A 23,737-nucleotide genomic window follows, 5' to 3' on the forward strand; every position below is an offset into this window, starting at 1 on the left:
GGGTCTAAATTCTGTTCCTTCCTGGAAATGCAGAACATTTCTCCTCCAAAATAAACTTTCCTTACATTAACCTTTAAACTTTATTAACTTTATTTTAAAGTCATTTCCACAACTTGAACTAATGGACATGAAACTTCTTCTTTTTTTATAAATAAAGTTTAATAAATAAAACAGAAACCAAACAATGAAACATAAAAGTCTTTTTTCTCCTTTCATGCATTTCTTTAGATTCATCACATCACAAAACTATCATTTTCTGGTAATAATTCTTTTGGACATTTCAGACAATTTACTTCTTGAAAAACTTGTAAAGAAGATAAAACATTAAATTAGATATGTACATCCAAAAGTTGGCGTGGAGTCACGCCAGTTTAACCAGTCTCTCACTCGCCTCCCACAGTTTTTTGGCCACGCCTTCGTCTCTGGCGAAAGGACGTAGAACGGCGGGTCTGCAGTCCACAAAGTAACCCCCGTTGTGTTTGGCGGCTTCGTCCGACACGGCGCAGTAGACGACGGTCTGGGCGCCGATCTCGGTTGACACAAAGAACATCCACATGACGACCTGCATCAGCATCCGGAACAGGAAGGAGTAGTGGGACGTCCAGCCGCTCTGCACGAAACCTGCGGGAGAAGTGCTGCAGTCAGGAGTGGAAAACAGGAAATCAAACCCCCGACCCTGCTGCTTTCCGCTCTCACCAGGGTGCACAGCAAACGAGCTCACTCCCTTCCCTTCGGTGAGGCGCGCCAGCTCCTGACTGAAGTAGATGTTGGCCAGTTTGCTGCGGCAGTAGGTGAAGAAGGGCAGCAGGTTGTAGTTCAGGTCCTGGAAGTCCAGCTTCTGGTATTTGTAGCTGGAGCATGTGAGCGTTATCACCCTGCTGGGGGCGCTCTCCTTCAGGCGGGGCAGAAGCAGGTTAGTCAGCAGGAAGTGACCCAAGTGGTTGACCCCAAAACACATGCTGAAGCCGTCGTCCGTCCAGTCCAGGACGCTGGGCATCCCTGTGGAGACGAGCAGCAGTGAGAATGTTGAAGGAGGCGCTGGATGCAGAGAACCCGATAGACCTGCACAGTCCTCCAGAGTCTTCTAGAGTCCTGCACAGTCCTCTGGAGTCCTCCAAAGTTGCTAAAGTCCTGCACAGTCTTCTAGAGACCTGTGGAGCCCTCTGGAGGACATATGAAGTCATCTTCCTATCACAGCATCCAGGTGAGGAGGCGGGCTCACCTGCACAGTTGATCAGGATGTCCAGCCTCTTCTCCTTCTGGAGGAAGTCCTTGCAGAAACCCCTGACGGAGCTGAGGTTGGCCAGATCCAGGTCCATGTGGCAGACGTTCAGACTGCGGCTCTGCAGCCTGATCTCCGTCACAGCCCTGCGGGCCTTTTCCGGGTCTCGGCAGGCCACGATGATACGAGCGCCCCTCGTTGCCAAGGCAACCGCGGTCTCTTTCCCCACCCCGGAATTCCCACCTTAAAACAAAAATCGCCGAACATCAATTCTCCTGTTCTTGTTTTCTTGTCACTCGTGCTAAAAACACCGCATTACCTGTGATTAGAACCGTTTTCCCGTCGAGTCTTTTCACGTCCGTGACGTACCTCCTCCGTTTCATCCACTTTAAAACCAAAAACAAAACCAAAGACGCGATAATTGTGCAGAGAAAATACATTTCCCCTAAATAAGAGGTAAAAACAGAGAACGACGCTAGCTGACTAGCTAAAGGGTTACCCGGAAGTGACGCATTATCTCCGTCGGTCCGTCATTCTACTTCCTGTGGCTGAGCGGTCACATTAAAATACAACAAAAATATTATCCGAAATGTATTAAATTTGATTGATTTCAATGAGTTTAGTAATAAACTCAAGATAATATGGATTAAGAAATATTTTAATAACCCCACATCTTTCTGGAACTTTCTTCCACATTTTGTACTTTCAAAGTTAGGAGGCCTGAACTTCCTGCTGTAACTAACATAAATCCAAAGATCCCTTTGAAACTTTCAAACTTCCATCAACAGGTTGGGCATTGATTTACAAACACAATCTTTCTCAATAGAATTGTATTATTTGGAATAAACATAATATTGTTTATAAAAACAAGACAGTTTTTAATTAACTGGTTTAATAATGGCATAATTTTCCTCAGTCAACTATTCAAATTATGCATGTAATATTCCAATAACCCCGAAAGCATTGGCGTGTTTGAAGCCGTACCGTTTGGACATGTTTTCCAGCGCTTTCTGCAGATCTCCTCCTTTGACTCTAAATCCTCCTGATGCGTTCAAATCCCCTCTGGGTATTTTCTGCTTCACCTCCACTAAACAGTTGAACTCTAAAATCAGATCTTTGTTCCAAGATAACTTGGTTTCTGTTCCATCAGCTACTTTTTATTGGGCTAATTTTATATTTAACATTGAATGGAAATTCTCCAATCCAGAGAATTGATTTTTAATTTTATCTTTAAGTCTTTGTGAAAATGGAAAATCATTTCTGTCCCATTTTAATTGTCAAATCAGATATTTCTAATTGAATTTTGCTACACATTTAATAAAGAACTTTTAGAAAATGAAATGTCAAATACCATTTCTTTATCATTTTACTTAAGTGACAGAATGAGCTGTGTTGAAAATGTTGTTTTGAAAATGAAAAAGCATTTTGGGAATTGATTTTTATGTTTAATTATGCTACAGATTTCAAATTTTAAATAATTTTTTAGGGTCATTTTTATGTAAATTTATTTTTAAAAAAAAGAAAAGAAAATGGTGTTGTTGTTTTGTGTCACAGAAAGTTGAACCTGTGAGCAGACTTTTCTCTGCGACCTTTGTCCCTGTTTACAGCTCCACGTCACAGGAATCCGACTTTCTTCTGACCTTTGCCTCAATCCCACCAAACAAGACGAGAAGCATGAGAGCTCTTTTGTTTGTTTGGGGACTTTGGTTTATTTCTTCCACTGAAACAGCCGGTAAGTGACAGATCTGTGAGAATCAGCTGATCTGATCCCACAGATCCTCTGGGGTCACAGATGTTTCTGCCGTAGGTCCGACATGCAGAGGGAGGTGCGGGACCGTCCTTCAGGAATGCTCCTGCCGTGCATCATGCGTGTCTCTGGAGAGCTGCTGCGCAGACTTCCAGCGGTCCTGCTTCCAGGTGTCTCCGTACTCCAGCTCCATGCTGGGAGGAAGACTCCTCAGGATCCAGGACTTGGACCTCAACCCTGGAGGGAACCTTTTCTGCAGGTCTGAGCGGTCCGGTTCTGCTGCACTTTCCCCTCATCAAAGACGCTGATTCAGGACCAACATGTTGTCAAGCCAAAGTCCAGGTTTCAGTTTGGTTGGTAGCCGCGTGAGAGCTTTAACCCTTGTGCAATCTTGAGGGGTCAAAATGACCCCCCACTTCCATTGAGGTGTTCTCCCTACCATGACAAAGGTGGATAAAGGTGGAAAGATTTCATGTAATCCATGGACACCAGTGAAGATCACAAATCATTGAAGAAAAAAGGTTCAGAGCACTGTCTAGTGGGTCTAGATGACCCAACTCCCAATGTTAAAGTACCTAGGATAGCACAAGGGTTAAAAAAAAAAAACAGCGGATACAAAACATGACGGACTGAACTGATAAACGGTCGTTTTGTGGTCATGAGAAACGACTGAGCTTTAAAATGTTTTGCTCTGTGTCGTTCCTCTGGTTAATGATCACGTCCATGGAGAGCTTTCAAAGTCACCGTTGCCTTCCTGAGCTGTTTTAAGGTCACTGGTGATTGTGTGTGTGTGTGTGTGTGTGTTTGATGTTATTGTACAGTCTCAAAGAGAATTGTGTACGTCTGTTACTGAGAAGTCACAAAGAAAAACAGCATTTGTCCGTCCTCTTCCTCCACTTTGAGGAGAAAGTGGTTTGTTGCTTCAGTCTCTTAAGTACGGAGCCCCTGACCTGACACGGGTGAAAAAATAATTCATTTGTGGGAACGAATCAATAATTCGTAATAAACATGGATGTGAGCAATACTTGGATTCACAGCAGATACCTTCACATTTCCGTCTGCGTGTTTCTTATTACAATGCATGGAAGACATGGAGGATGTTGAGAGATCAGATTTATGTATTTCAAAAAGCTCTACAGAACCATTGTGATCTTGTCTCCACGTCTGGCTCATTCACATCCCGGGACGGTCTCCGTCCTGCCGCTAAAGCCGCTTTCTGCCTCGACGTCTGTCTCTGTGACCCACATTCATTCAAGAGGGGAAACAAGAATCAAACTAAAGGATCTATTTATTATTGTGTCTGTGAAAATAAGAGAAATATCATAGGATTTGGGATGCCCGACCCGAGCTGGATGCTTCCCCGTACCGCAGCGGCGCTCCGTCTGCCGGCACGCCAGCCGCCTGGCGTAGGGATCACCTCGTTATAGTCAATGGAAACATAAGTGATGCAATAACAAAATATGTTTTAATATTGCTTTAAACCAGTTATCTTGTTTACAAAATAACATGTAACCATGAGAATTCAAGTTTATTACAGTTGAAAATACGGGGGTGTCAAACACAACAATTATTTCATTGGAATGAATTAGAATTATTTTTTTAGCCATGTCTATGGAGTAATATTTATGCTACCATGTTGCAAACAAAATGTTCTTAGTTGCAAATAAAATATTAAATATTTGCTTTCAAATACTTTTTCTTTGCTTCCAATTTTTTTTTTTACTTTAAAAAATATTTTTTGAAAGCAAAGAAAAAATGTGAAAAACATTTTGGGAAAATGAAAGCAAAAATGTGAAAGCAAATATTTAATATTTTCATTTGCAACTTAGAAAGTCTTGTGTTTAACGTGGTGGCATAAATATTACTCCATACATGTTAAGTGCTGAGCGTTCTTTAGTTCTCCGGTTCTCCCGATTGGTCCAAAACTTTGATTCTTCTCTCTTTCAGTCAGGCTGGCGTCGACATTTAGAGACTTCCTGTCCTGTGGTTGATACAGACGCGGCGCCGTATGCGTCTCTTTGTTATTTTCTTTACTTCACAACAAGAATCTGAATTCTGCACAGCAACAGACCAGTTAAAGGTCCGCTTTATAGATGTCTGCACATCCCATAATGATCTGCTGTTGAAGCACCAAGCTAGAAATGAGTTGGATGACAGTAACAGTAAAGAAATTCCACTTCTCTGTTTTTCTGCTTTACTGATTTAACAATATGATGGTTTTAAAAATATCTGAGCTGGATCAAGTTTTTCTGCACGGTTTATGAAAAATCAAAAGGTTTCTAATCTCAAGTTGTGGCATAAACGCAGGACGGGACGTTCATCTTTCCATTTGTCTGCAGGTTCAAAGGGGAAATGCAGCGAAGAGGCTTTCTGGAGGGAAAACTGGGCGCCTTCTGCGTCTCTCCGCTGCTGTTTGAGACGGGCTGGATCCCGTTTGACGTCTCAACGGACGGAGTGGATTTTAACAGATCAGGAGAGTTTTTATCAGGTCTGATTTCCTGTTTCATACCTGAACCTGTCAGAGTCCTGCTTTCATTTTCAAGATTTAAAGGTTTAGATTGTTGATCTGTTTTTGTTTGTTCATTTTGAACCGCAGCAATTAACCAAATCAATAAAAAAGGATTAAATTAAAATGAATTTTCTACGTTATAATTGACTCTGTTCATTTAACTACAAACTGTTTTTAGTACAACCCCAGCTCCTTATTTTATGAACCTGAAACAAAATTCAGAGGAGCGAATTTTGTCATTTTTGCTACAAAAATTGAGATCAAGCAGTTTTTATGCTTTTTAACAAAGTCTAGAGACAAAATCTCTATACTTGATGAATGAATCCAAAAACCAAGTAGCAAAGTAAAAGTGTGTTAAAAAACCAGGAGAGATTCTTTTATCCACCAAAAATGTGTCGTAGATGTGGGAATGTCTGTTTGAAACCAAAACCTCAAGGCTAAACTCTCCGTGGAACCTTCATGCTAAACCACACCAACGCGGTTGTCGGTGCCATTCCTCCGGTTAACATTCGGGTTTGGACCTCTGAGGCGTCCCTGGGCTCTTGTCAGGATCTCCTGCTTCCAGACTGACCTTCCGGTTTCCTCTGTCTCTTCTCGGTGTCAGTCCATCCCAGCAGAGCCGACCCGGCGCTCCAGGTCACGCTGGTGGATCCAGAACGGTGGCAGAACTACGGCGTGACCGGAGAGGCGGGGCCGCTCAGGACGACGTGGAACCGCTCGCTTATCCAAACGGAAAAGGTCAACGTAGAGCTGTGGGGTTACAGGGAGGTCAACCGGACCTCAGGGGCAGTAACCTCCTCCCCCCAGGCCGAGCTCCGCTACCTGTACTCTCTGGGCAGAAATGTCCCAAACTCTGGGGACTTCGGGTTCGACCCCCAGCCCAGAGCAGAGTTTTCCAGCTGGGAGCTGGGGAACATCCGCATCACGGCCAGCTTTCAGTCAGAGGGGGAGAGGTGAGCAGCATCAGCACCACAGAGACACTTCCTCAGCACGGTTCAAATCCCCCGGGTAATTTCATCCCCAGGGATGTGGAGGGGCTCTGGAGTCCGGGTCACGTGCTGGCCTGGCACCTGGAGCAGGCCTTCAGGGACGACCCCGCCGGCTGGGCTTGGGACAGGTGTCTGCGGTGGGACCGCCACGAGAAGACGCTGCCGGACGTCCTGGATGAGCTGGAGGACTGTCCGTGCACGCTGGCTCAGGCACGGGCCGACACGGGCCGGTTTCACGTGAGTCATGGGGCGGTGGTACTAACGGTAGTAGTAGTTGTAACGTTAGAAGTTATGTGGTAACAGTAGTAAGAGAAGTGGTAATGGTAATAGTAGAAATAGTAGTAGTAGTGGTAATGGTAGAAGTAGTAACGGTAATTGTATTATTATTATTTTTGTTGTTATTAGTTGTAGTACTTGTAGTAGTGGTGGTGGTAATGGTAGTAGTAGTAATGGTAGTAGTGGTCATCGTAGTATGGTAGTAGTGGTCATGGTAGTAGTAGCAGTAGTAGTAGTAGTAGTAATGGTAGTAGTATTAGTATTAGTAGTAGTAGTAGTAGTAGTAGTAGTAGTAGTAGTAGTAGTAGTAGTAGTAGTAGTAGTAGTATCCAGGTGGAGACGTGTCTGGTCTCAAGCATGGCCTGTTCCAGTACAGACAGACAGAAGAACCACAAAACAGCTGGACGACGGCGGCGACGGTTTCAGGGGTCGATCCACCTGACCTGCTGGGGTGGGGGGCTGCACCCAAAGGTCAGACGGCAAGAATCTTTTTCATGATGGTTTTATAGATGAACAGAAACAACGATGGAGTGTAGAGAAGGCCGTCCCCCCCCCCGCCCCCCCAGTTTAGAGCGGTCATGGCGATGGGCGTGACCAGGGAGAAAAGACAAGTGAGGAACCAGAGCGATGAAGAACGATAAAACCGTAGACATTTTGAGGAAGGGGCTTCTGGCTTCACAGGTGACGGTGAGGCGGATCCAAACTGGTCTGAAGAGTCATTGGGGGGGGGGTCCAGATTGTTGGACTTTAAAATGTCCAGGAGTCCTCTGACGTTCAGGACCGGAGCTTCGTTTACCCGCTTCCAGGTGCAGCAGCAGCTGCTGCACGTCTTTCACGACCACTTTGTCCTTTCAGACCGATTACAGCTGTAACCTGGACAGCGGCAGCGCGTGCACGTACCACCCTGGAAGCGTCCACTGCGTCAGAGGCATCCGGGCCGGGTAGGGCTGATGACGGGCCGAGCGCCGCTTCTTCTGGGACCTGAAATGAAGGTGTCTCTCTTTTTCCGTGAGCAGGCCCGCCTCCGGCTCGGGGCAGCAGTGCTGCTACGACGGCTCCGGCTCTCTGCTGCTGACCGGGGACTCCGCTGGGGGCAGCACCCCAGACAGAGCCCACGACTGGGGCTCGCCGCCGTACCAGAAGCCCCCTCGGGTTCCGGGTTATTCCCACTGGCTCTACGACGTTGTGAGTTTCTACCACTGCTGCCTGTGGTCGGATGGCTGCCACGTCTACTTCAACCATCGACCGTCCAGCGGATGCAGCAGATACCAGCCGCCCACAGCAGGTCGGGAAAAGTCTCAGTGGGTTTGGAGGAACCGCCGCAGACAGACCCAGGCTCAGTGGAGTTTCTCCGTGCTTTGCAGGTCTGGTTTTCGGGAATCTACATTTCATAACGTTTGACGGCTTCAGCTACACTTTCAGCGGGAAAGGAGAGTATCAGCTTCTGTCCTCCGGGGAGCTGAGCCTCCAGGCCAGAACGGAACGGGCCAAACTCCCCAACGGTGAGTCCACGGTCCAGATTCTTCCTGTCACGTCTCCTGATGAGTTGCCTTCTCGTGTCGAAGACCTTCCTCCTCGTCTTTGGATGTTGGATGTAGACAACAGCTCACATGTCCTGAGAGTTTCTGAGGAGCAAACGTCTCCGCCTGTATTTAACCTAAAGGATTCTGTCATAAAGGCTCTCTGGCGGACGCCACGCAGCTGTCCGCCGTGGCGATGAGGGAGAACTCCTCGGACGTGTTGGAGGTCCGTCTGGCGGGCGGCCGTCTGCAGGTTCTACGGAACCAGAAGGTTCTGCCCTTCTCAGAGAACAAATGGATGGACCTGCGAGGTCAGGACTTCCGCTTTCTCCTGTGTTTCAGACATGGCAGCCTTTGCTCCCATGATGCACTGCAAATAGATTTACCTCTCATTTAAGCTAGAACTCCTCATTGGTTTGTTCTGTTGCAATAATCTGCTAAACGTCCAGATGGAATTACACATGAATGACCTTAGAGATGCTTGAGAATCTTCTTCTCCCCCCTAGGCGCTTTCGTGTTTGGCCCCGCCCCCAATCACGTCTCGGTGATGTTTTCCTCTGGTGTTGGCGTGGAGGTTCACCTGAACGGGGGGGCACTGGCAGCCACCGTCTTGCTTCCCGCAGAATTCTCCAACCACAGCCAGGGTCTCCTTGCACTGAAGGCCGCTGACCAATCACGTGGCCCCCCTCAGTTTGGGCGGGGCGCCTACATGGAGGACATGTTTGTTATTGGAGCATCATGTGAGGAAGTTTTCCCCTTCATCCTAATTCAGATTCTGATTTCTTAAGGGTTGTTATTCGTGCGCGGCCTTGAAGATGAACCGCCGAGCAAAGTCACGCAGCTGCCGCCACAACGAGGCAGCGAATAAACATCAAAAGCATTAGGAAGACAAAGGCAGGTCAAAACCAGGAAAGTTAAAGATTAGTTAGAGCTGTGAGCGGCCTACCTGGCCTCGCTGCACCCCCATTACCCCCTTTGGACACGCCCCTCACCCTCCCCTCCCGCTGCCGCCTTGGTCAGAGCTGCACTTAACAAATTCTTTCAAAAAAGGCGGCTTTCCTATAGGTCTGTCTCCATAGCAACCATTTATTGTTTTGGTGTCCTGGGGGTGACGGACAGGTCGGTGTCATCATCATAAGAATCGCCAAAAGTAAATAATTGGATCTCCTTGACAACAGAGGTTTTTTGTTACCGACGCCCACATTCCTAATTTGTTCATATTGTTCATTAAATCATTTTTTTTTAAGTTGAGCCAACGTTTGATTTAGTACATTTTCCCAATGTTTCAGAAAGAAATGTGCGAACAACAAGGAAAACGCCACGTTCGTGAGCTAATGGCGTTCTACTAACGTAAACACCAAAGTAGCTTCCCCATGAGGCTCGAGGAGTTAGGAGGCGATAAATGGAAATCCCTAGAAGGAGGATAACTCTGTTGAAGGAACCAAAGCTGTTTTTCTGTGGGGAAAATTCAGGATGGCGGCCCCTTTCAGAGGTCAAAGGTCAGCAAAACGTTGGTGGTTTCAGCATTTGTAGGAATTGTCCCGAAAATCGCTCAGACAAAAGTCCCCCCCCCAAACTGTAGGAAAATATGAAAAACGCCAAATTTCACATTTTATCATAAAATGGCCTCCGACCTGTAAGTCTTGTCGGCCTCCCATAATAATCCTAAAACTTCCTTTGCACGTGTGTTTTGGTTTCATTCGTGGATTTAACGGTTTCTCCAGCTGGGATTTCTTTTTCTTTCTTTTATGCGGTGGGGGTCAGATTTTTGCTCAAAGGCACAGGAAGAAGAAAGAATCGAGTAAACAATCTGCTCCTTCAGTCCAGACTGTGGGACAGAAAAACAGCAGCAGAAAAAGGAGATTTTGAGCTGAAGAAGGCGTGGAAGGGACAGCACAGGTGGACAGAGGTGAAGACCAGGAAATGAATGTTGGATTTTGGTTTTTCTTCTTCAGGGAACATTTCAAAGACGTCCTCGCTCTTCACCTACGACTCAGACGACCTTCTGGATTCCTACTATTTCCCTCCGAGTCACGACTCCACTTTCGTTCCCGCCTTCACTCCACCCGAGACGCCCGGCGACCCCTTGGTGGCCGACATGAGGGCGGCGTGTGTGGGAGAAGGGGCGGAGTTCTGTGAACACGACACTCTGGTCACTCGCAGCCTTGAGAAGGGAAACGCCTCGTTGGGGGCTTACCGCGGTCATCGGACCCTCAGGCGTGCGCTGGAACCAGGTACCGCACCTTTTGGGCGGCGTTTATTACCTTCTGAGGAGAAAAGACGGCGTCCGACTCCTTCAGGACGTCCAATCACACGATTTAGTCCTTCAACTGTTCAGCTGCATTGAAAAAATCTCTGCACACGTTTCTGATCGGAACAATTGCAGGAACGAGGTTCCACCAACACGCCTCAAGCAAAAGCACAAGGAAGAAGGGTCTCAGACTTTCAGTTTGGGGCGTCGCACCTTCACCCTCGTGAGTCTGGGTCAGAGGATGGAGAGGTGTCTCCGCCCCCTGAAAGCTCCTCCTGTGGAGGTCTAACAAAGATGGCCGCCTCGTAAACGCGACTTTCACCAGAACGAGTCTCCGAGTTGCACACGTGTTCATGTCGTCTTGAGGCTTCGTCATGCGACGACGGCTCAAGAACCCGCTAAAAGCCCAATGTGTAATGTGCGTCCAGCTGTCCACGTTAAACCAGAACCGTGTAGTATTTTGGGTTCTGCTGAGAGAGAAACGGGCCAGAATGGTGGAAGACTGACCGAACAGAACCGACACAAAGTCCAGGACTGCGTCCTTCCCGGTCGACGTTGGTCGTGTCCTTCGTTGAGCGGGTGGGTCGAATGTGAACGGCTGGGAATTTGGACGAGTCTAGCCTTTAGGTCAGAGGTGGGCACCGAGGGCCGCATTCCTGCATGTTTTCCAGCATACCCTGCTCTGGCATGTTCTGATTGGCTGGACACACCTGAACCAGGTAATCAGCCATGAGTAGGGCAAGACTATCTGGAAATCATGCAGACACACCGGCCCTCGAGGCCTGGAATTGCCCACCCCTGCTTTAGGTAATTCCAGCCGTGGCCTCGGTGAATGTCCTGTCGCCTAGCAACCGTGAGTCCCGAACAGAGAGGAGTAGTGAACCGGGTTGGAGCTCAGAATGTTCCTGGCTTATTTGATCCAACTGTTAATCTTGGAGGTGTCATTATAAAAATGTGTAATTACCTCCAACTCCGGGTCCCGCTTCACAGTCCGCCATTGTCGTCAGAAAATCTCCGGGTTTGGCCACAATGCATCCTGGGATATGGCCAGCATAGAAGGATACGCCAGACCAATCCGTAAAATCTGGAAAAAGAAGGCCGTATTTGCTGGCCGCATTTGAAGGAGTAGTTGAATTTGGACAGCGATCGTCACGGCGCCGTGACGTAAGCGGCCCAGGAAGAACGCCGCCCTCCAATTTGGACCCAGCCACGTCTGCTCCAAGCGCCGTCAATGCCAGGCAAAGACATTTGATTGGATGGAATCTAGACCAATCAGCACCAACCGTCTGGTCTGTGACAGTTGAGACTGTAAAATCAAAGACAGAGAGGAAGTGACCTTCAAGAGAACGCCTCTGAAAACACAACCTTTTTAGGAACAAACATGAAATGTTATTTTTATTTGCTGCTTAGAAAAGTTTGTCTTTCAAAACTTAAACATTTTGTTTGCAGTTGAAGACACTTTGATTTCAAATTTTGGACACGGTTTTGTCACTTCGTGAACGTCAAATGAAGGCACATTTAGGCCCGTTTACACACACAGAACCTGCTGGTTCTGACTGAAATCGTTCAGCTGCTTCCCCTCCACCATGCTGGTTCTGACCGTGACCTTGTGCTGCAGTGGTCTCCTGCGGTTTCCTCCCGGCCCCCACCAACGGGAAGAAGAACGGCACTCGGTACCTGCAGGGCGACACCGTCCGCTTCTCCTGCGATGACGGCTTCCTGCTGTTCGGGTCAGAAGAACGCAGGTGTCTGGATGACGGCTCGTGGTCAGGAGAGCGGACGCACTGCGTCAGAGGTCGGTGCTCAGACCCAACTAAACTGTTCTGATCCGGGTTTAGGCAGGAGAAGATCTAAAGTTCTCATCAGAAAAACCTGCACACCTGTGTGTGGACAGGCCCCGCCCATTTTTGATTTTTCATGCATCTTAACCTGACAGTTGTGATCACACCCTCTACCCCCCCCCCCCCCTATCTGTCATCCCTCTCCCTTCTTCCCTCCTTTTCTTTTCCGTTCGGTCCAACAAAAAAAATATTTATAAATATAATTAACATGAAGGAGGTTTAGCTGAAATTACAAAAGGGGTTTATTTAAATATACATTTGGTGTATCATAAGATTCATAAACCCTGTTGTAACAGTAAAATATGTTCAACACAAAAGGCTTTCAGCTCTCATCTGTTTGCCCAGCTGTTGGACAGGACAAGTTAAAAAAATAAAATAAAGATAACACCTGCAGGTTCCTCAGAGGAAATATCAGCTGTTGCCAGCAGGTGGCAGCATTTCCCCACTGCAAACTGGGTTTCCAGTGCAGTTTTTTGTGTCTCAGCAAAGAATGACAGGATTTTTCTGTCCTTTAAGCTGTGATCTCCATCTTTTACCCTGAAGGCTCAACATTTGGCCATTATTTATTCGTATTTTTAATTTAAACTATTTTTATCTTTAATTCTTATTTTTGGCTGTTATTTGTTGCAACAACAACAAAAAAGTCAAATTGGGTTTAAAAGCCCAAACTGTTCTTAGGTTCTCTTTGGTTTTAGGGCTTTAGTTGGACAGTCAGAGTGAAGTTCTGGTTTCTTTGGATCAAGCAGCTTTGAAATCATTTTTTATATAGATTTGTCACAGCTCGTCCTTCCACGCTCGTGACCTTAAACACGTTGAAGGCGTGTGAGCGAGGCGTGATGCTGCATCCTCATGTCACGGATCGGTGTGAACACCTCCTCCGTTCAGACGATGAGCTGAGCGACAGCGGCTCCCCTCTCCTTCAGCAGGACGTGGAGGTCCAGCTGTCGGGCTGTCCAAACCAGAACCTGGAGCGGTGGCCGTCACCGTCCTGAGACCACGGGGGGCCTGCTCGTGTGTCGGATAAGCTACAGAGTTACATGTCTGAGTTTAATGGCGTCTCAGAACAAAAGACAGGAAAGACAGAACAGGGAGGGTGACAGCTGCCACAGAGGAAACGGTGACAAAGCTTCTCCAGTTTCTGCCGGGTTCTCCTCTCCGGTTCCCCTGAGAGAACAGCTGAGGGAGGAGCAGAGGAGCTTTGCTCCCCTTCTGAGACCTCTCTCCTCCTTTGTAACGCCGTCTCCTGACGGGGCTTGGACTTTAAAAGTCCACAAAGCACCATTTCTGAGCAGATTTATCACTGTCATTTCATCCTAATGTTCTTTATTGTAGACATTTAGAGACTTTATATTTATTCTGCTTTTCTTGTTTCGACTCTGTTGGATCAATAAAGTTTATTGTGACGTTTTTGGAGCTCTAACCTCAAACTCCAGCAGTTTTTCTGGGTGTTATTTTTATGCTGTGGGTTCTGCAGCTTATTAAAGGACATTTATGGTTTTCCTTCTGTTTGTCTTTTAGTTCCTTAAAACTTTTTTATCCTTTTTTTGTTTTTTCTTTTGCGCTGGCGCTGAAGGTCAAACCCCTCAACAGAAAAACACAAAAACTAGGGGTTTAGGGGGAGATCGATTCCTGACAAACTCCATGTTTACTGAAGAATTAACTGCAGCTAAATTGGAATGTTGAACCTTTTCATACGGAAAAAAACTGTAGTTTTGCTTAAACACAGATTCTGGAACAACCAAAGCTTGATGTTTAAATAGATAAAGTATGTCTCTGCTTGTATCCTTTCAAGTTCAACAACAATAGAACCAAAAATAATTTCATTCAATAAAATCCAACATTTCAACCAATAAAAGGCCAGGCCTTGAAGAAAAAACAGAGAAATTCAAGCTCAGTTTACTGTACTCTGATGTACTCTGACTTCCTCTGATGTACTCTGATTTACTCTGATTGCCTGACTCTGGTTGGCAGCCCCGCCAGCTGAGCCTCCTTGAGCAGAACCAAGACCACCAGATCTCGTGAGAATCCGATCGTGTTAAATGCTAAATGTTCAGTCATCCTCATGGTTGTTATCGTTATGCACCACTCAGTTTCTGCTTAGGATGGGAAACAAACCGTAACTTGCCGGTTCAATAGAAAAACCCGGATAGTGGTGCTTTGTAGCGGCCTCCAGATGTTTAACTCCCGACACTTGAGATGCATCGCCATACGGATCGTACCGCGATACGCGATGCACATCGTAGGGACATACGATGTGCATCATAGGCTCACATCGCGGTACGGATCGCATCGCCAGACTCCTGCTGATACACACCCCTAAAAATCAGAATCAGAATTCTTCTTGTCATTGTACATGCGGATACAATGACATTGCAGCAGCCTTGGAGTGATGAAGTTAAATAAAATAAAATAGAATAGAAATAGAAATACTGTATTTACATCTCTTAACACAAATGAACAATATGTACAGAACCATGTTAAATCTTAAACATGTTACAAAACAGAATGGAATGAGATGAGTTGCTGTGAGCACAGCATAATAAATATTGACTTATTGCACAGAAGTCAAGATATTGCACACATCTGTAGTGGTCAGTGATTTAGTATTTGTAAAAAGTCAGAGTGAGGTGTGGTTGGAGGAGGTATGTGTGAGGCAGCGTGACTGGTATATGTCCTTCAGTGAGGGGAGGGGGCAGCCGATGATCCTCTGCGCTGTCTTTACCACTCAGGATCACCAGGTTCTGGTGTGTGCTGGTGCTGGTGTACTTTTCACCGGTTCAGTGGTGGAGCGTCTTTCCGCCCTGACACAGGGGGACAGACGCGGTTCAAATCCTTGGTCAAGTATAACCAAAGAGAAGCTTGATCGCGCTGACAGAAGACTTTTGAGCAAAGTTCTGATTCCTATTATCAGCTGTAAGAGTTCAGTCATCAGTCCAGCGGGTTCAGAACCGGATCAGAATTACTGGAGGATGGATTCAGTCCCGCAGAAGTAAAACGTTTTTGCTCTGTTCAGTTTGGAGTCATTTGAGGTATTTTCTGCATCCATCAACACGTTTGATTGATCTGCTCATGAGTTCTAGTTTGACTTCACTCTGCAGCTGCAGACGGAGTTGATTAGAACCAGAACCAGAATAAGGCCGCAGAGTTACAGGAGAACATCGATCATCTCAATAGGATGTCATGTTCTGGTGGATCGACAGCACCCGCTGACGGTACCGGACTACTGGGCAGGTGGTTTCCATCCAGCGGGTCGTCTGTTCACATTAAAGGGAACTTGTTATTTTTTTCAGGGGTGGGGGGGTATTTGAGTCAGAACTGGTCCTCCTCTGGTTCCTCTGAACGCTTTAAAGCTTCAGCTCTTTCAGTTTTTCAGGGATCAAATCTCCTTCAAGACTTTTATTTTTATTTCACTTTTAGAGTTTTCAGATATTTCATGGATATTTAAAACACTTTTTTGATCTTTAGTGATCCCAAAGAATGAAGACATTTAGCAAACTTTTATTCTGACTTTTTATTATTTTATGACGTGAAATCTTTTAGCTTAAATGTGGATTCTAGATTTTGAAATTAGTTTATTTCAAACACTTAAAATAAGAATTTCAAGAATTGCTTGAAAAGAAGTGAGAGGAAGTGAACTAAAGTAATCCCAACCCAAGTAGGATTTACTTAACTACTTTTATCTGTTCTTTCTACTTAGGGATCATACTTTGAAAACAGGTTATAGTTTTTATTTTTTGCACTCTAATTGAATCATTGTATTTAGTTTATCAAACATATTGTTCACACATCACCATCCTAAACCTGACATGATCAGAATCTTCTTTTGCTCATTTAACAAATAACCTGACAGGTTAGCAAAGCCCGTCTGCCTCTTCAGGGATCAGCTGTTAATGTAATGAAAATGTTCAGTAAATGTTCTGGATTCATATGTTTCAGCTTCAAAGGCAAAATGTAAAGTCTGGATGTCTTTTGCAAATATTCCTTTTTCTGATTTGAAAGAACTTAATTCTCCAAAACGTCTCCATCTGCAGGTGTGAGGATGAAGCTGACTGACGGATTTTCTCTTTAAGGATTTTCTCTTTATTTTGTCCTCAAACACAAACGAGAGTTTAAAAGAAAAAAACCCAACCAACCTGTTGTGTGATTTTTCTCAGAGGAAAACGTGAGCTTCATCCTGGGCACAATCGGCTCCATCTGTGCCGTGGTCACCATGGCAATAATGATCAGACTTCAAACCAGGAAACAAAGCAGGTGAGGAACGCATTCATACACATTTTAATGTTTTTTTTTGTTTTTTTTTTTAACTTGTCCTGTCCAACAGCTGGGCAGGCAGATGAGAGCTGAGGGCCTCTTGTGTTGGACATATTTTACTTTAACAAGAGGGGTTATTAATCTTCAGACAAACCAAAGGTATGTCTGAATAAACCCCTTTTGTAATTGAGGCCAAACTTTATTAATTTCAACCATGATTGAAAATCTTTGGTGTTGGACCGGACGGAAAAGGAAAGAAGGGAAGAAGAGAGAGGGATGTTAGAGAGAGGCGGGGGGTGATAGTGAGGGGGGGGGGATAAGACCATGAAGCAGCATAGAGCAGACAGGTTTACTGGTTGTTTATCATTACGGCAAGGCTCAAAAAAAAAAAAAAGGGTGGGGCCTGTCCACACACACACTGAAATGTCATCAACACACCTGCTAGCTGTGAAAATGTCCACATGTTAACATGTACACAAAACAGATAGTGTTCACACACGCATACCTATGCCTTTAAACCAACTAGTGTGAAATATTTCATTCATTCAATCATGCAAACTATAAGTGCAAAGGTGAGCTAACACCTGTGCTCAGGTGAGTGTTTATGTTCTTCTAAAATGGATGGTGGAATGTGAAAAGAAGGAGGAGGAGCGCCCAGCCACCCCCACACCCAGACCCCCGCCGCAGCAGCAGCGGCAGCCGGAATCCCCCCAACGCCACACGGGAACAGGCAGGGAACAACCGCCCCCCGGGCGACCAAATCCGCCACCCAGGCCAGGACCAGCAGGACCGCCGCGAGGCCCCCAGAGCCAGAGAGCAGGGAAGCACGGGGGAAAGAGAGCGGTGCCCCAGCCCAACCAGGAGAACAACCCCACCCGCCGCAACGGAAGAGCCCATCGCAGGGCCCCACACGAGAAGGGCACCCACAGCCCCAGACAAGCACCACCCAGGAGTTCCGGGCATCCCCCCGCCCCAACCCCAGGTACGAGTCAGGACCCCCCAAGGGAGACCCGCTCCGCGCTCCAGGCAGCCACCCAGCCGGCCCACGATTGGTCCAGGGAGGAGCAAGGCAGGGGCCAGCCACCCCCACCCCGGAGGGGAGCACCCCGGGGAAAAAGGGGGGCCCACAAGGGGTGTTGTAAATATGGCCCGACCAGGCTCGGCCACTGTTGGAAGTTTGGCGGGGCCCAGCGCCCAGGGGCTAAGGACCTGAACCCACCCCCAGGGACACGGACACCCCCGGCTCAGGTGTAATGTGAACCCCCCCCCCCCCTCGAGCGGAGAGAGCACCGCCGGGCCCAGGAGACTGGCACCCAGGGGACACGGCAGCCGCCGCCAAGGGACCCGTTCCCCCCACCAGAGAAGGGGTAGGGGACAGATGGTCCTAGGTCCCACCGTCCTTGCAAAATGTGTGTGTGCGTGTATGTGTGTTTGTGGGGGTGTGTGTGTGTTATGTGTGTATATTTTGAGGGGGAAGGGGTGTGTGTACTAAGGGGGGTGCAGTTAAAATTGGCGGGTAGGGCACTGAGTAGGGTAGGCAATTCATACACATTTCAAACATCCTTTCTCAAAGTGTGGGAATACTCTGAAGTCCTGAGGTCAGCTTCAACCCATGTAAGAAAAAATGGATCATTCCAAAGAAGGAACAAACCAACAAATGTGTTCAAACTTTCCTGTAGACGTTCCTGAGGAGCAAACATGTTCTTCCACTTTTGTTCTTCGTTTCCCTCTGACGGCTGGCTCGAACCAACACCGCCCCACTTCCCGCCACCAAAAACTGGGAGCTCTCTGTTTACACCCTCTCCTGCTAGCTTACAGCCCCTCCCATCCCCAAGCTAACGTTAGCGATGCAACAAAAACAGTGATCAATATCGTAGCTATCCAGCTGTCCAGTTCTGATCCAGATTCCAGCTCAGACCAGGAAAACAGAGACGTTCGTGGATCTGTTGGTCTGCAGGTGGATGATCAGAAAGCAGGGAGACTGTGGCCCCGCCCAGAGTATTTTCTATGTCACAAATACCATCTTTTTTTAAACAGCATTTTTTTCACCTGCTACTGATGTACAACGAAAGAAATACTCAGAAATGTAATTTTACTCTTAATTTTCTTTCAAGAAAACAATAAAAACACAAAAACACCATCAGAGCGGGTGTTTAACCAGAGATCCACAACGGAGGGATGAAAGGAACTGACAGTCCTTCATCTTTACTGGAGACAACTCTAAAGACAGAAAAACAATTGCTTTCTGAAAAAATAGGAATCAAAGACCCACTCCCATAAAAGTTGTGTTTTTGTGTCATTTTTCTGATGATGGAGGACATTTATAAAGAAAACTACGTTTTTTATATTTCCATGTTTTTCTTTATTTAAATTGTTGTAATTGTTTCAAAAACGCTCTTTGAGATAGATCGTCTTTGTGTCGAAGAAAATACACAAGCGGGAGAGCATGTAAACGGAGAGCTCTCAGCAACAGAGAGGGGAAGGGGGGGGGGTCTACGCCAGCAGTCAGAACTCCGAGGTGAATTTCTGATGAGCTCCTGCCGCTTTGCAGAAATGATGTTCCATAAAATGAAAATGAAACGGGCTTTTCGGTTTTGGCTCAGAACGGCGTCCCCACTGGGGACACTTGGACAATAGAGGGGTCAAAGAGCCACATGTGGCTCCGCAGCCTTAGGTTACAGCCCCCTGAACCAATCTGTGTGAGTGTGCTGCTGAATTCATGCAGGTTATTACGTCTCAGGCGGCATTTTTAACGGCACCAAACTCCTGAAGCGTCCTTTGATAGAGCCGTTTGATGCAGCGACGTTCAGGCCTCCACAGGCCAACCTCTGTTGGTTCCAGTGAAATCCTCCTTCACGTTTCTCATCTGCATCCTGACACATTACGTGGAATAAATCAGCCGTTTCTGTTTGGATGGGAAAAGCTCCAGGTCTTTCCTCCCATTTCCTTCCAAGTTGCATGTTGCACAAACACACGGACGCCCACCTGCTCCTTGAAGATCCACCACGGCCCGACCTTCTGACAGGGACTCGTAAATTTGCTCTCTGATCTGATCGTAGCAGAAACCCTGCGGGACCCGAGTCGTGACTGCAGTCCAGACAAACACAGGGCTAATAAAAGCTAAAGAGGGGCCTGTTTTATGAGCTCCCAGCCTTCACCTGGGCTTTCCCTCTGTCTTTACGCTGGCTGGGGTTAAGAGCCTCTCGCTTCCAGCGGCTCCCGGATCAGAGATCTGATGGAGCTGCAGTCCTCGGGTCACAGGGACTCGAGAGCGAGCACACCTGCCCTCTTTTGAAGTCTCCACCAGGTGTGGAGCGGCGTCGGTGTGAGGGGGGGGCATCAAACCCACACAACATGCTGGCGCACAAGCTCGCATCAAAGTCAGCCAGGAAACGGGAACGGGAGCCGTACAAAGTACGAGGAGATATCTGATCCTCCAGAGAGGGAGCTGAACGGCAAACAAGTGCAAACATTGGGCCCCGCTGACAAGTGCAGACACATTGATGCAACGGCGCAACATCAGAGGCAGGATGGGAGTCTTACAGTGTTTCAGATCTTGTCTGGAGGAAAGCGGCGCTGATGCTACAGGGCTGTTTGCATGGCAGTCGGGCCCCCCCGCACCGCCAGATTTGTCGGGGTACTTTCCACATCTAGGGTTACTGAGCAGGTTTTAACAGGCCGACGGAGCAAAGTCATGACTCCATGAAGTGAGGAGACTGTTGTGTGTGTGCACGCACCATCACCATCCACCCCCAGTACAGGGTAGATCAAAGGAAAGACGGGGGCTTTCATGGAGAAAGAAGCTTAAAACATCACGATATTCAGAACTTTTAGCACAGATTAGCTCTAAATTATTGAATGATTCCTAGAAATGTTAAAGTTAACAAAATAAATGCAAAGGGAACAGAGCAGCCCTTTGGATGTATGGAGAAAGCAGTTTACAATGCTGTCAAAGTGCTTTAGGATAAAATACATGAAAGATTAAAACGCAAGTAAAAGAAGAAAGCCACGAGTAGTGTTGTATGTCCCTCAGGCACTACCTGCCCCAGCTTCTGCCCTCGCAACCCCCTTTTGGCTGAGCAGCTGCCACGCATCTCTTAAACCTCTGCCACCCTGAACATAGCTGCATGTGATTGGTTTTATCTCCATAGCAACCATTTTATATTTTGGTCGCCCAGGAGTGACAAAAACGTCTGTTTAATTTTTATAAGAATCGGCCAAAGTAAATGTTTGGATTTAGACTTAGCAACTGAAGTTTTTTGTTAACCACGCCCACCTTCCTAATATGGTCATATCATATGTTATATAGTTTTGTTCAGGTTGACTCAACAATTCATGTAATATACTCTCACAGTATTGTAGTAAAAAATGTGCGAGCAACAGAAGAACGCCACATTTAAGATGCCACCAAGCCATAAGTCCCATCCCATAATAATTTCAAAACTTCATTTGGACATCCAAGACAAGTTATGTTTGGTTAGTGGTTTTTGAAATATTTTTTTGTCATCATCCCTAAGCTAACATGTTAGCATGACACAGCTAATGTATTAGCATCACTAAGGTAACATGTTAGCAAGGTATGACATGTAACCATTACACTGATAACATGTTAGCAAGGAAAAGGCAACATGTTAGCAGCACGAAGCTAACATATTAGTATGCCATGGCTAATGTGTTAGCATTACACAGCTAACATATTGGTATGATGTAAATACCATGTTAACACAACACTTTATAATAATTTTTATAAGAGAAGAGAAAAACGGGTTTGAAGAACATGAGCAGGAAGGGATGTTTTGCTGCTTTGTGTGTGTTTTTTACAGTCAGGGTTATTGACACACTTATACAATTAGGTATGGATTGGCGCACCCTACAGGGTGTTTCCAGCCTTCGCCTTACAGTGGCTGGGATAGGCTCCAGCAACCTCGTGACCCTAACGGGGCCAAAACAGATCCCGATAATGGGTGGGTGGATTTGGGCCCCTTAATAGGAAAAGTGAGACATTTTTTAGTTGTTAGTTAAGACATTGAACTGTCACATCCCCAGAAGAGACGTCCTGACATCAAACACAGTGAGGAGCGAGGAAAATTCACCACTAATTATTCCCCACGCCATACCGACCGGTTGTTTTCTATTTCTTACCTATGTTACTCATTAAAGTTTTTTATATTTGTGTTTTCAGGAAGAAAAAAAGCGGAGCAATGGAGATGGTGACCCAAGTTCAGACTTGTTAAATCCTCCGAGCCCTGCTGGTGGTGGAGCCTGCGTCAGACCCGAGTCAGCGAATCTGTTCTAACCTGAGCGTTTGGAAATCCCACGCACTCAGCTGCCCACTTGGATGACCTTCTCTCTCATGACCTGAAAACTTTATCGGGAAATTTCAGTCATCAAGCTTCGGTTGTTTGGCCTCATGTTTTTCCACTTGTTTAGTCTGGAAAAGCTCCAGTTTGTGGTAAATGGCGCATGGTGTGACGACTGAGGCAACCAGGGTGAAGGAAACATGCAACAATTTGTTTTCACGCCGCCGTTCAGCGTGACTGAGCGCCTGATCTTCACTAGAAAGAGAACTGTGTAAATACTACAGGCAGACATCGCCATCGCAATCAACACGTCTCTCTGCCTTTTATTGCAAACCGGGACCAGATGTGTTCCTGCTCATGTCGGACGGGACGTGAACCCGATCGCTTCTCGCTTGAGAAACCCTGAACTCCTGCTCCGCTTTTGTGTGGCCTTCAGTCAAACGGAGGGTGCTGCTGAGTGACGGCGCCGTACTGAAGCGGGGCGTCGGGGTCACTCCTGCTGCTCCACACACCTGCCTGTAGCTTTAAATGACTTCCAGGTGAATTCGTTTGGCCAGAATGGTCTGGGGAATCAGAAAAAGGGTCACGCATGTTCTGCTCTGCCCTGCCGCCCCTCTATGCTGTTCAGTGCTTGAACCTACTCCAACCCTGCAGGCCCGCTCTGCTGGCTCCGGCCCAGCGCAGACACCGTCAGCTCCGGTTTCTGCTTTGAACCTGACTCACTCCTCCCAGACAAAGCCTTTTTGGGGGTGGGAGGCTCCAGAGTGACGGGGCCCCTTCAGGCTAACCTCTGTCAGAGAGGGGGGTGGGCGTCCAGGAGAAGAGAGTTAAGAACTAAATGAAGGGATTTGCTCATCCAAACCGCAGAACCGGGTCAGTTTCTTCCCCGTTTTTGCCTCACCAGGATGGAAGCCTGTGGTCCAGGGCAGGTTTGAGTCCCGCCGCTCCGTCCCTTAAGTGGTCGGACGCTCTGCGGCTTGCTCTCATGTGCTGGCAGTGCTGCAGGTTCTTCCCTGCTCAGCCAGATGCTGATTAATTGCACGTTGATGAAAGTGGAGGTATTTTTTTCATCTCTGCGGGGGCCTGATGTAACCCCCAGTGTTTGTGCTGGCAGTTCAGTCCTTTTCAAACAGGAGTTACTGCTAATGCGCCGGGTAGAGGCCCGGCCCGCCGCTTTCACGTGGGACTTTTCCCACTCCTCAGATCTGCTGAGCGCCCCTGGATTATGGAGAAATCTTTCTGAAGTGGCTTTTGTTCGGGGCGTGTGTTCATGTTTCATGTCAGGTGTGCTTCGTCCTCTACCTGCTGACTCCCCGTCAGCCGCCGCCCCCATCTGGTGTCGGCTCCTCCTTTAATGGCACTGCTGTAAATAGATCCTGGAAGGGGGGGGGCAGCTCATCAAAGGAGGTGACAGCGTTTTTATTTAGTCCCAACTCCAGACAAGTTTATGTTAAGAATTTGTCACATTTTTCCTGCAAAGCTCCTAATACATTTGTAAACCTAAAGTAAAAATAAATTGCAGAAGTCTAAATGTTTGTATTTGTAATTTTAGGATTTATAGTCCAACTTTGATCATCTTCCGATCAGTTTCCTGCTGGTCTTTTCTCTACGATGATGCCAGTTTTGTTTTTATTTTTTTATTTTGCCAAAACCTAAAAGTTTTATGGGACATAGTTTCTGCAGAGCGGCAGGAGCTCATCAGAAATTCACCTCTGAGTTGTGGGCGGGACTGCTGGCGTAGAGCAACCCCACCCACCCCTTCCCCTCCCTGTTGCTGAGAGCTCTCCGTTTACATGCTTGTGTATTTTCTTCATCACAAAGACGATCTTCT

The 23,737-nt window shown here is 46.9% G+C and overlaps 2 protein-coding genes across 2 annotated transcripts; one reads left to right on the forward strand and one right to left on the reverse strand.

Moving 5' to 3' along the window:
- Positions 1 to 66: 66 nt before the first annotated feature.
- LOC101157946 (retinol dehydrogenase 14) lies at positions 67 to 1,757 on the reverse strand. Its single transcript, XM_004072041.4, has 4 exons — positions 1,542 to 1,757; positions 1,223 to 1,465; positions 697 to 999; positions 67 to 621 (listed from the first exon to the last, which is right to left on the reverse strand). The coding sequence occupies exons 1-4, from the start codon at positions 1,660 to 1,662 to the stop codon at positions 362 to 364; spliced, it is 927 nt and encodes a 308-aa protein (XP_004072089.1). The 5' UTR covers positions 1,663 to 1,757; the 3' UTR covers positions 67 to 361.
- LOC101170683 (sushi domain-containing protein 2) lies at positions 1,008 to 23,437 on the forward strand. The gene is made up of 15 exons (XM_023958183.1): positions 1,008 to 1,204; positions 2,830 to 2,954; positions 3,030 to 3,228; positions 5,309 to 5,457; positions 6,083 to 6,431; positions 6,503 to 6,704; positions 7,599 to 7,684; positions 7,760 to 8,028; positions 8,108 to 8,245; positions 8,422 to 8,574; positions 8,770 to 9,003; positions 10,219 to 10,497; positions 12,133 to 12,309; positions 16,510 to 16,606; positions 21,789 to 23,437. The coding sequence occupies exons 2-15, from the start codon at positions 2,897 to 2,899 to the stop codon at positions 21,838 to 21,840; spliced, it is 2,442 nt and encodes an 813-aa protein (XP_023813951.1). The 5' UTR covers positions 1,008 to 1,204; positions 2,830 to 2,896; the 3' UTR covers positions 21,841 to 23,437.
- The last annotated feature ends 300 nt before the right edge of the window (positions 23,438 to 23,737 follow it).

The sequence above is a fragment of the Oryzias latipes genome, chromosome 9 (assembly GCF_002234675.1).
Source record: "Oryzias latipes chromosome 9, ASM223467v1".
Lineage (NCBI taxonomy): Eukaryota > Metazoa > Chordata > Actinopteri > Beloniformes > Adrianichthyidae > Oryzias > Oryzias latipes.